Genomic DNA, 11,962 nt, shown 5'->3' with positions numbered 1-11,962 from the left:
GGCCCGATGCGCCCTGATCATGTTCATACGAACCCTCTGCGATGCCAATGTCAGTTGGGTGTTCCTCATCGTACTGGGTTTCGAATTGGGCTCCGACAAACTTACTTCCTGTCTCACTGTCCGTTCTACGAAGTGAATACATGCCACTCCTGTCCCAAAAACCCAAACCTCATCAAGGATAGATTGCCTCCCCAACCTAGCTGCAGCGCATCCATCTCGTGGGAACCTGGGAGACTGTGACACGGTCCTCTGAACAGGCTCCATGACTTCCGCTATTCCCCTCTTTATTCGTCGTGACGGCTGTGTTTCATCCATTTGAAGCTGGGTACTGAGCTCTCCGCGCGGAGTTCATCATCTGCCTTACGCTTTCTCTGCAGCACGCTGGATGTATCGTCCTTCTTAGCCTCCATCGGGTGCTGTGGATTATTGGCTGCATCCTCTTTCGTCCGGCATATCAAACCGTGCAAGTTGAGGGGTGCCAGTTTCTCAACCTTGACACACTTTGGATGGCCAGGTGTATACTCGGGAGGAACAGTGCCCGTGGGTTTTCCTTCAGCCGGGGCCTGGTAATGCCACTCTGGCTGGTCCTTGCCTGCCCTCAATAGACGTTCGTCCCATCTGTATCCACTCTTTCGTTGAAAGAAGGTTTTGAAGTGGTCCATCGCCTCTTGAAAGTCCCGCGTTGGACCCCTCGTCTGCTGGCACCTGGCGCGAGGAGACGTATCATATAGACCTGCCCAAACTCGATACATCTTCTTGACAGAGTGGGAAGTAGACGTCTCAAGCTTCAGCATCCATCTCGAGTCACCGTTCTTGAGCTCGATACAGTACTGGAACTGGTCCTTGTCATCTTTGAAAGGCCGTAGAGCTGCTGCGACCACCCAAGCTTGAAGACTCTCGAAGTCCTCGACATCGAGGACTTTCTTGACAGGGGCCAGACTGGCTTCGCGCTCACTTGGCGTCTTTCTATCCAAGACGTGCGGGCCTAGTCCCACACTGGTGTGCTTCTGGGGGCTGGTCTTTCCAGATGAGACGGCTTTCTTTTCACCAGCCTCCTCCTCCCTCTTATTCTTCTTCTCCTCAGGAGCAGACTTAAACTGGTCAATGTGCTTGTCAATGCTCTTCTCGGTTGTTTCCTGGATTTGAGGTACCTCGGTCGTCTTTTTGAAGCTCCCTCCACTGACCGACTTAGCCGCCAGGTGCACTGCTGTCGTCGTCTCCTCCTTCTTCGCGGGGGTTGACGGTTTCGGGTTCTGCTGGCTGCCCTTGCGGGAAGTCTGTTGATCAGTCTGATGCGATGCAGTAGCATCCTCACCTTCCGGAAAGGCCTCATCTTTGGTGACCTTCACCTTTTTACAACGCTTAGCATTGATTGCGTTGATGTCGCGAGGTTTGCCTGGGTGGTACACATCGTAGTGCCCATAGTACTTTTTGTCTGCGATCACGTCGTCCAGCCAGTCCCAGGTAACGATTGCAGGCTTTCTCTTGCTCGGCCTCATCGCGAGAACCTTCCGGACTAGTAATTTCCAAGTGTCAATTCCAAGGGATAGAACCGGCCTTCTTCTCTTTCTCTTTTCTTCTTCTGCATTTTTTAAATGAGACTACTAGCTGACGTACCTTCCGGGGCTTTGTCTTTGAAAGCGCGTCGGCTGACGACGAGGTGAGTCACCTGCTTGCACAGATGGTCGACTTGGCGCATGCCAGCTCTCTTGATTTCAGTGGCAAGTTTCTGAGGATTCGACCAGTCGGCAGTGACGAAGGCGTCCTCGCCCAGATTGCCAACGATGAGGATCACGATGGACTTGAGGGACCGCATAGTGCTTGAGATTCTGGAGTTGGGTGATTTTAAGAAAGAGAAGACCGCTGTCTGCTTTTCTTCTTCTGCTTCTTCTTCCTTTTGTTGAGAAGCAGCACAAGAATTGGAAAGAGCTGTGTGAACCACTCAAGTATTGTGAGATCTGACGTTTGGAGAAGAATAATAGAAGAAGAAATGTGCTGTTGACAACCGCGTGGTGATTATTGCTGCCGATGTGTATAAACAGTCGGTGCCTGCGCCAGATCAAGAGGAACAGAAAGGGTGAAGAAGAGGGAGAGTATCCGCAGCATTCAAGTTCTTGAACCTCTTTGGCAAAGGCACGATGGGAGGCCAAGTCAAATATCCTCTTCGGACTGCCTTGTGATACTATTTGGTGGAGCAAGATCGAAGCAAAGAGAAGGTTGGGGCAAGGGAAGCTGAAAAAATCTGTGTTGCAAATGGAGAGACGAGGAAAGGTGAGGAAAGTACGTTGAAATTCTGAATGCTTTGGAGTAAACGCTGCCTCATATGGAGGGGAAAAAAGGTCGAACGTTTGACGACGAAGGCTCGTCTTTCAGGCGTTGACGGAGACCTCGCGCATCCCACAGGAGAGTGTCCTTTGAGAAGTCGTATTACCGAAGTTTCGTAAGTTGATGTTGTCCTCTGAGTTCCTTGTACAGCCCGGGACACAATCTTCTGAAAGGCGATGGCTATACAGGGGGGAATTGTCAGTAGGCGTGCATTCATTTTAATATCACTTCTGGTGATGTCTGCGGCCGTCCATCATAGACCATGGCCTCCGAAGACCAGTAACCACCAGCATCGTTCTACACGTATCCATGGTGCCTGCAATCAAATTTATGCGGGAGTTGCAAAGCATATTGATATCCTCTCTCTAATTCTAGAAATATCCACATTGCGAGCAAGTTATTATGACAATGTGCGGAATCTTTACTTGATCGCCTTGGCTGCCTTGACGAAAGCCCGAATTAAGTCCAAATCCTGTTTCCCGTCCACTTCTACACCGCTGCTCACATCGACACCGACTATTCTTGAGGAGAGAGGGCCGACTGCACCCACGGCCTCCGCAACGTTGTCAGGGTTGAGTCCGCCGGCGAACAGGAACGTCAGACCATCGTCCTTGAGAAGTTCTGCGCGGACGGTAGCATGGTTGAGCAGTTGTCCCGACCCCGACCCAGAGTCCAGCAGGGGAAGGACATGATAGCCACGGGACCCCAGACCGGGCTCGCCTGGGCTAAATTTGTGAATGACTGGCACAGGAATGAGATGAGCCCACTCGACAGGTTCCTTCCCGTGTAGCTGAACGACGTCAAGGTCGTACAGCTTCTGCTTCTCGAGCACCTCTTCCAAAGACTGATTCATGAAGACACCAACAACAAGCGGGCCTCTGCCCGTCAATGTGCGCCTCGCGACGGAGAAGCAATCCACAGCCATGTTAGAGCGATCGGTAGGTGCTGCATTGGAATTTCTTGTGCGATTCTCATGAACTGCTTGCGAGATAGCCAGGGCCGTCTCATGAGAGACGCAGCGCTTTGTACCAGGCACCAGTATCATGCCCACCAAGTCGGCGCCTGCTTTCACGGCTTCAACTGCGGCTTCAGCGCTACGCGTTCCGCAGATTTTCACAAGAAGTGGTAGAGCATTAGCTTTCGCTGGAGGTGCTGTTGCGCCCGAGCAGAGTTCATGGATGAATATGGACGCATCGGGAGCCCGCATAATCGCCTCTCCGACAAGAACGGCATTGACACCGTCACTCTTGCAGTCCTGGACGTCCTTGTGGGAGTTGATACCACTAAGGGCGCAGATGATAGTTTCCTGTGGAACCATGCTTCGCAAGCTCCTCGTAGTTCCCAGGTCGACCTCGAAAGTCTCAAGGTTGCGGTTGTTCACGCCAATGGCCTTAGCGCCGAGCTTCACGGCTGTGGTCATCTCCTCGGCATTTTGAACTTCGACAAGAGGCTCCATACCAAGGGACAAAGAGTACTTGTACAGGCGCTCGAGCAACTCCGTGTCGAGCATCTTGACAATGAGAAGAATGGTGTCGGCGCCTGCAAGACGTGCTTCAAGGATCTGATATTCATCGAAGACAAATTCCTTCCGAAGGATGGCCGGCCGGTTCGGCATCGCGTTCAGGACCTGCCGGACTGCTCGCAGGTCTTCGATACTGCCCTTGAACCACTCAGGCTCGGTCAAAACTGAGATGACGCTCGCTCCCGCGAGCGCGTACTTCCTGGCCTGCGTAGGGGCGACAATGTCGAGAGCAAAGACACCCTTTGAAGGAGACGCTCTCTTGATCTCAGCCATGAGGGAGACATCAAAAGGAGACCTGCGTAGACGTTCGACAAATGGGACAAGTGGCGGGGCGCAGTTGAGATCATAGGCAGCTTGCAGGTCTGCTAGCCTTTGCGACGGAATCTCCCTCTGGGCGGCGACCGCAATTCTCCGATGTGCATAGATTTGCTGGAGAATGTTGTTCTTCTTTGGGGCGGTCGAGGTAGACTGTGTCTCAACTATTGTCCTGTTTTTCTGCAGTCGCTGACTCTCGGCCCATGTACCTCCTTGGGTGAGCAGGAAATTCTTGAACATGGCTCTACCATCGGCTGAAAGAATGCTCTCAGGGTGGAACTGAACTCCCTCAATTGTGAACTCCTTGTGGCGGACGCCCATGATGACGCCCTGCGTACCATCGTCTTCCTTTGCAATCCAGGAGGTCACTTCCAGACAAGGCGGTAATGACACGTGGGTGCCGGCGAGGGAATGATATCGGGTGACAGGCAGACCCTGCGATAGACCGGAGTAGACTCCCTTGGAGTCATGGCACAATGGTGATGTCTTGCCATGTAGGATTTCGCCTGTTTGGCTGACATCACCACCGTAGACATCGAGAATGCATTGCTGCCCCATACAAACCCCGAAAATCGGGATCTTGCCTGCAAAATGGCGGATTGCATCTCGACTAAGGCCAGAATCCGTCTGTGGATGTCCTGGGCCAGGACTGACAACCAACTGCGTGGGCTTCCTGGCAATCAGCTCATCGAGGGTGATCTGGTCGTTGCGGAATACTGTGACGGTCGCCCCCTCTAGTACTAGATACTGGTAGACATTGTATGTGAAGGAGTCATAATTGTCGATGAGAATGAGGTTGGAGGCTGTAGGGACAGCTGGTGAGGGATCCGGATGATGAGGAGAGTGGTCTATCAGGTCCAACGCAGCCATCCTGAATCAGGTGCAGGGAAAGTGTTTCGAAAAGAGAAGTTGCTGGTAGTTTGAGAGGAGAGGCTCTGGAAAGGCTCTGTATTGAGGCCAGATGAGCAGAAAAGGTCGAAACAGCCAAGATGAAGGAGGGTGAGTCACCAAGCTGCTTTGCAGAGTTCAATGTTGTCTCAGTGGACAAAGAAAATAAATACGTTATGAGCCAAAGTAGTAAAGAATTATGCCTCAGAGACCGCTGATTAGGCTTTCTGACTCGGATTTCGGATCAACCTTGATCTGGAGGCTGGTTTGAGGTGAGCACTTCGGTTTGTTGAGGATATTGACAGCTAAGTGATACTTCACTTTCAAAAGTCTGGTCGTCTAGCGACAGGGTTTGGTGCTTACAGCGTAGAGGCTCAAATTTTAGTACAACGATCAACCTGGAGCCCGTTTTTGGCGTACCTTGTACAGTAGTACCTGAGTACCTGGTTTTATCGCTTATCTAAAAGGCTGGTACTAGTAGGGGGTTCAGAGCTCCCATGGCCTTGGGCCTGCCGGGGTTGATATTTTCTGGAAGCTTTACTGCGGCAACACGTCCAGCGCGTTCTGCTGAGCTTCCCCACGACTCAACCGCAACCCGACGGCCATAACGTTTCCCTCAAATCAACACTGGCCCATTTCACTCGATCAATCCGTCCAGCCATCTCAACTCTTTAAATCTCTTGACCCTTACTGTCCATGACTGCTCGCCACCACCACACTCCAAGCGTTGCTTGCTGAGCCTTGCGACCATGGCCTCACCACCAGACGCTGTTTACTTTCCACCCTTGGACCAATGCTTGAAGGGTGACAAAGTACTGCTGTGCGCATATGCCCTCTCGTTCCCGTTGTAGTCGCACAGCCCTCCTGACAATTCTATAGTTCTTGGAAGCTGGTCGCACCAGCCCTGCAAGATATTTCCGACGACCGTCTGTCAAGCGATGTTGTTTCCGACTTTCTTCGCGATACCCACGTCCACACGTTTCTCCAGGATCCTTCCAAGGCATTCAGCAAGGCCGATGCCACGAGCAAATCCGACTTCGAGACCAGGACAGCCGCTATAAATGTCACACCTACCCAGAACGACAAGTACGACATCAAGGTTCTCAAGGAAGACACCCTGTGGCTGAGCCAGACTGCCGACATCAATGAAGTTGCCGCGCTGCGCATCGTTGTCATCGAGTTTCAGACTCGCGCACAGAGCCACCTCTCTGGCCCTCTGTCGACTCAAGACGTCATAAATCTTCAGCAAGCTGTTGGTGCCGACGGCACACAGGCAAACTCGCTTCTGGCGTCTGTCAACGCGGCCGAGAGCGTAGACGTGGAAACGATATGGTCAAACTTCAATATGGAAACGGGCAGACGCCGGCGGCTGCTCGAGACCTATATGTCTGAACGGCGCTACTTCATGATGTTTGTTGACGCTCTGCTGAACTTGATGCTCGAGCACGCAAGCACGAGGCTAGTGGGATCTAGAGCAGCACTGCACCAACAACTACTGCAGACAACCTTTGGCGACGCCAATCTGGCTGGTGTGAGGCACGCAAGACGCGAAGGCCTCTTGACCAAATACCTTGAGCTATTGCCGGTTTACGTAGGCCGCATCGACAAGGGACCGTCGGGGGTCCTGGATGTTATGAATCTTGAGCTTGACTGGGTCAGGACAGTCGTCACGGAGACTCTGCACCTCCTGTCATCTATATTCCAGATCATCGACCTTGTCGACACTTTTCTTCCCGCACAGATCGTCTCTACTTGGTTCGAGTTCATTGATGTTTACGGTTTTTTGGATCAGTTGCAAGGTGTGGACGATCAGACGGCCGAAATACTACAGCCGATCAAGTCTCTCGTCTGTATCATATCGATGAAGCTTCTCAACCTTCCGAGATCTGTTCCCTTCCTCGATGGCGATTCAGAGGTGACTTTGCACCCTGACGAGGATTCTTACATCACCTCGGAGGAAGTATTGAAGCAAGTCGACGAGACCATCAACAACGCAGCCAATGCCGGCTTCGTTACGGCTGACCCAGTCATCTTCTCGTGGACTCTGATTTTGCAGCAGATGCTTGCATCGCATCATGAGCGGCAAGAGAGGAGAGACCTGCAGCAAAACAGACAGGCGCAGGAGGGGTTTGAACGCGAAATACAGCATGTCGAAGCCCGCCCTGGAGTCGGGAGACGCTCATCTGCTGGGAGCATTGTGTCCATGGAATCACAGTCATACGACAAGTTTTTGAACACTGTATTCGGAAACAGTCAGCAACAGCAAGACATGCAGCGCATCGAGCAGTTGGCGATGGCTGTGACCGCTGGAGGTCAGATGCACAATTTTTTGACCGAGATGGCCCTTGGCCTAGGGGAGTCACACAATGCACCTTTCCGCCCATATCTTGGAGCGAGGCTGCGTTTCGTTTTGCTTGACTTCCTCAACTTCAGTTTCCCCGTCGTCGGCTACATATCTGAATCCATCTCGACATTCTTCGCGGTTCTCTCAGCAGGTCGGGGATATTGGGAGATCTACAATGGCAGGACTTTGAGCGCCAGGGAGGACATTGTCGTCAAAGCTATGGACGACCGCCTGACGGTTCAATTTTATCTGAGCCAGGTCTGGCTCAGGTGGCCTTACGAATTCACGCCATTTACCAATCTTTGCAAGATAATATCCACCTCCTTTTCCGAGCATGCGGCTTCGGAGCTCGGACGTATCCTTGCCACTACTCCAGCACTGACATTCCACCTGCCCGATCCTTTTTGGGAATTCTCAGGAGAAGAGACGGACTTGGGGAAGCTGGAACTGGTCAGGGACGTCCCATTGTTCTCCGTCCTTCCGTCTCGCAAACGTCTCATGGCAGGCGAGGAGCCTTTCTGCATACCTGCTGGAACTCAAGGCCAGCTTGCGTCTGACTCGAGCCGAATTGTCCAGCTCCAATATGTGCATTCGACTTTTGCACTGTTAGGAAAGCGGCTGGAGACAAATCTGAGCTCTGATTCCTACGCCCTGGCTCTTGGCTCGCTGGAAGCAGATGACCTTGCAGAGGCGATTTCGCTCCTGGCAACTATGGTTCGCAGCAAGGGTGCCAAAGCGGCAGCCAAGAAGAATGCCTTTACAGCGGGTAACGCCGCCGCTTTGGAAATTCTTCAACAAGCCGGCCGCGACCTACCACCCCACAAGGATATCGTTACTGTTATCACGGACACCCTGGACTCTCATATTGATGGCGACCTGGCGAACTTGGAGGCGTCCGGGATCCGTGTCATCACGTCTTGCCTACAGTTCTTGGATTCAATATTACCCATCTGTCCAGGCAGGGTGTGGTCATACATGACACGCTGCGACCTTTTGATGAGTGCCTCCAAAGCTGGGATGCTATCGAGAATCACCAGCACACTTGACCTCGTCGACGAACAGTTCGATCTTTTGGTGACGGTTGTGAACTTTTTCTCTAGCTTGGTTGAGAGCTCGGTGGCGGGCGCAGTTCACAGAAAAATGGGGTCTAAGGCAATCGGTCGTGCTGCCGAAATGGAATACATTTGGCAAGGCACATCCGACAAAGCTCTGAGTCAAGTCACTCTTTCGATTGCGCATACGTCTGTCGACATCCTTGAGAATTCGTTGACGTGGCGATTCCCATCAGAAGTCCACCGCAGCGTTCTTCTTAGCGACCTGATACCCGTCCTGAACAGACTTGTCATCTATTCCCTAGGTACCGGATCTGGAAGTGACGCAAAGGATGCGAACAGCCCGCCAGGTGCAGGTGATTCACAGGGCGAGAAGAGGTCGAGGGCACTGACAGCCTTCCTGGAACCGGCTGCAAACTACATCGTTGACGGATTTTTGTCCTCGACCCCCTCGTCATTGAGGTTTCAACCGATCCTCGCCTCAATGTTGGTGGCGCTGGGTCTGCCTGACTCCACGTTGTATCAGAGGCGGACAAAGATAATTACAAACCGCCAGATTGCTTTTCTGAATCTCGCAACGACGCTGATCCGAGTTGCAAACCTCAAAGCGATGCCAGCAACTGCGATAGAAGGACAACTTCTGAAGTGTTCCTCGCTACTAGCTCGGCTTTGTGCGACAGATGCTGTCTATAGAGACCCCACTCTGTCGCTTCTTGGTGCTCTAGCGGAGCGAATCAACCGTGAAGATAGCGAAGCGCCGTCCTTGCTTGGTTATTTGGGGCCACAAGTTTCGCGATCATTCCTGCAGACGATCTCGAGACTAGACAAGCCTTTCGATAGGCCGACAGAGTCTAAGAATGCATGGGCATTCTTCTCCACCATCATGCGTAACGGACAGCATTGGATGGCAAATTCCTTGTTGACGGGCAAGACGCCACGCGAGGCCCTAGGCGGCAACGGCAAGATGTCCAAATTGGCACCAGACTCCATTCTCAAGACGGCTGTGACACGCTTACGATCAATCAGCACATTACCTACTTCGGAGACATTGGCGATCTTAGATCTGCTGACCTCGGCACACAACTACTGGCAATGGACTGTATTTGCTTCGCAGGAAGACAACAGTTGCCTCAATGAGTTGCGAGCTTACGTCCGAGACCTTAAACCAATCTCCACGACTGTCAAGACAGATGCCAGCCGAGCGTGCGATGAAGCACGTATTGCGGCTTATATCGCAGAAGCCTTTGCAATGCACCTCTACCATCTTCGAAAGACAGGTCGCGAGGAGGAGTTTGCTCGAGATCTTGCCAATGACATCGATTATTACCTGCGCGACGGTGTGACGGTGGCTGGCTACAACAGCTCGTTGCATGGCAACTTTGCCAAGAACTTCTCGAAGCAATACCCGGGATTCTCGCTTGAGAGTTTTCAGCGGGCGCTTCTCTTGCCCAGAGAACTTGGCGATGACTACTATTATGCACTTGGTGTAGCTGACAGGATGCTGATGTTTGATCCGGGTTGGGTTGGGCCACGGGAGAGAAATGGTTTCAGGGATGAGATGCAGGCTGCCAATCTCAACCTCTCTCTCGTGGACGCGCAAGTTGTGAGTTGTTTTGTGATCCCGAATGGTCTGGCGCAGCCCATGAAGCTAACTATCTTTCCAGGCTCTGTTCCATGCTTGGGAGTTCCTACTACTTGAGCTCAGCAGTTGTCTTCCGGCGAACGAGCACCTGATCACTACTCAGATGATGCAGGTCGCGAGACAATGTCTTGACTGCAATCAAGCCAAACAGGGACCCGAACGTATTTTCCTGAGGATTACAAAGTCTCGTGCAAACCTTGCACTGGTGATCATGCAACGTCTTCCGCCAACATCTCTGACGCCCAGAGACGCTGCTGAGCTTCTGATCACTGCATGGGCCACTCTGAGCAGCATCGAGAACCCTCTGGTACCCGAACAAATTCAACACTGGAGAACAATGCTCAGAATGCTCTATGTGGCGCTTCGGGCATACGGTACCTCTTCAGCAAATGCGACAAATAGTAACAAGAGTGCGAATGACAGCCGACTCGTCGAGGTTACCCAGTGTGTTTTCAACATTCTACACCGAGTTGTGGCCCAAGGCTTTCGGTCCTTGGTCTCGCTCATTCACGACACGGAAGTTGCGGTCTTACCAGAAGACCTGGCCCTCATCACTGCTATTCTGCAAGCATGTTTATGCCTACCAGCCATGGACGAGTACGCTGGCGAGGTCCTGAGTATCATGATCTCGGAGGACGTTGGTCGGGCTGCGCTATCTTTGTTCTCCTGGGCGGAAAAATTTGCGGTCAGCGGCGATCCCATCTATGGAGAGCTCAGCATACTGTTCCTGCTGCAGCTGTCCAACGTTCCGGCTATGGCTGAACACCTTGCATCTGACGGCCTGCTGGCCCAGATTGCTGCAGCCAGCATCACTACCCGTATCCAGCAACCGAACGTGAAGCCTTTTGCGGACAACATAGGGGCCCAACGCTGCTATGATATCTGGGCGAAGGGCATCCTCCCGCTGCTTCTTAATGTGCTGTCCGCGCCAGGACTTGGACCGAACATCGCCACCGAGGTCGCCTACGTTCTCAACCAGTTTCCCAACCTGCTGGATAGCAGCGCCGAGCGCGTAGAAGCACCAGGCATGAGCAGGACAGCTTCGAAGGGAGTCCACTTCGTCACACTCTTGGGCGTCTCGGAGATCAACTCACTTGCACTTTTGACACGCGTTTTGAGCGGGTACAGGACGAATTTCAATCGTGAAATTCCGGAGGTGTCTTGGGACTCGGCCACAGTGCTAGAGTGTGTGGACTATTGGCTGTCGACCAGGAAAATGCTGCGCGAGAGGTTGGTAGCCCTGGGCCAGCGAGAGGCTGATTGGAAGAACATGAAGACGTCTACGGAGGGCGTCAGCTTGCTGGAGGAGAAAGTGATCTCATTACTTGAGGCTGTCAAGGAGGTGCTTAGTGACGATCTTGAGTGATTACATCCCAGATGAACTGGATCAAGAAAGCCGGAGCAAGGAAGGTTAATTCTATAGCATTTTTGGCGTTTGGCTGGATAGCAAAATGGTTGGCGGGATAGCGGGACAAGAGATACCATGACCAATGGCACAAGAAATGTGATTTCTAAGAGTGTACGAGTTATATGAATATGTGAGTAGAATTGTGCTGCTGCTAGCATGTCTGGCCGCTGCATTTCATAATTGCCAAGTCATTATGACTGGCAGTTGGCATCCATTGCCCGAGCCCATCTGGTGATTTCACATGAGTGTTTCTCGCGACTTCACCCCGTGGTCCTCATCGACTAATATACTCAGGCCCTCAGCCCCCTAGCATGCCGTCTTGGTTCCATTTCATCTTTATGGCTTTCCCTCCAAAACAGCCGTGCTTTCGTCCTCTCACTATATGGAATTCTACGCACGGCAGCCACGACGCCAGAAGAAGCCTCACAGGAGTACTGTGCTCTCAGCCCTTTTGGACTCTCGTGGC

At 52.4% G+C, this 11,962-nt stretch overlaps 3 protein-coding genes across 3 annotated transcripts; 1 reads left to right on the top strand and 2 right to left on the bottom strand.

Annotated features, from left to right (window-relative positions):
* Positions 1 to 284: 284 nt before the first annotated feature.
* M406DRAFT_66406 (uncharacterized protein) lies at positions 285 to 1,816 on the bottom strand (the record flags this gene model as incomplete). The annotated part of the gene is made up of 2 exons (XM_040924999.1): positions 285 to 1,516; positions 1,618 to 1,816. The coding sequence occupies 2 exons, from the start codon at positions 1,814 to 1,816 to the stop codon at positions 285 to 287; spliced, it is 1,431 nt and encodes a 476-aa protein (XP_040780912.1).
* Positions 1,817 to 2,658: 842 nt separating this feature from the next.
* Positions 2,659 to 5,032, bottom strand: M406DRAFT_270954 (uncharacterized protein; the record flags this gene model as incomplete). Its single annotated transcript, XM_040918097.1, has 1 exon — positions 2,659 to 5,032. The coding sequence occupies one exon, from the start codon at positions 5,030 to 5,032 to the stop codon at positions 2,747 to 2,749; it is 2,286 nt and encodes a 761-aa protein (XP_040780911.1). The 3' UTR covers positions 2,659 to 2,746.
* Positions 5,033 to 5,799: 767 nt separating this feature from the next.
* M406DRAFT_33242 (uncharacterized protein) lies at positions 5,800 to 11,454 on the top strand (the record flags this gene model as incomplete). Its single annotated transcript, XM_040920739.1, has 4 exons — positions 5,800 to 5,870; positions 5,930 to 8,751; positions 8,797 to 10,049; positions 10,111 to 11,454. The coding sequence occupies 4 exons, from the start codon at positions 5,800 to 5,802 to the stop codon at positions 11,452 to 11,454; spliced, it is 5,490 nt and encodes a 1,829-aa protein (XP_040780910.1).
* Between the last annotated feature and the right edge of the window lie 508 nt (positions 11,455 to 11,962).

This window comes from Cryphonectria parasitica (assembly GCF_011745365.1).
Source record: "Cryphonectria parasitica EP155 unplaced genomic scaffold M406scaffold_1, whole genome shotgun sequence".
Classification (NCBI taxonomy): domain Eukaryota; kingdom Fungi; phylum Ascomycota; class Sordariomycetes; order Diaporthales; family Cryphonectriaceae; genus Cryphonectria; species Cryphonectria parasitica.
The sequence above is the reverse complement of the archived record's forward strand: the minus strand, read 5'-3'. Positions and strand labels throughout refer to the sequence as shown.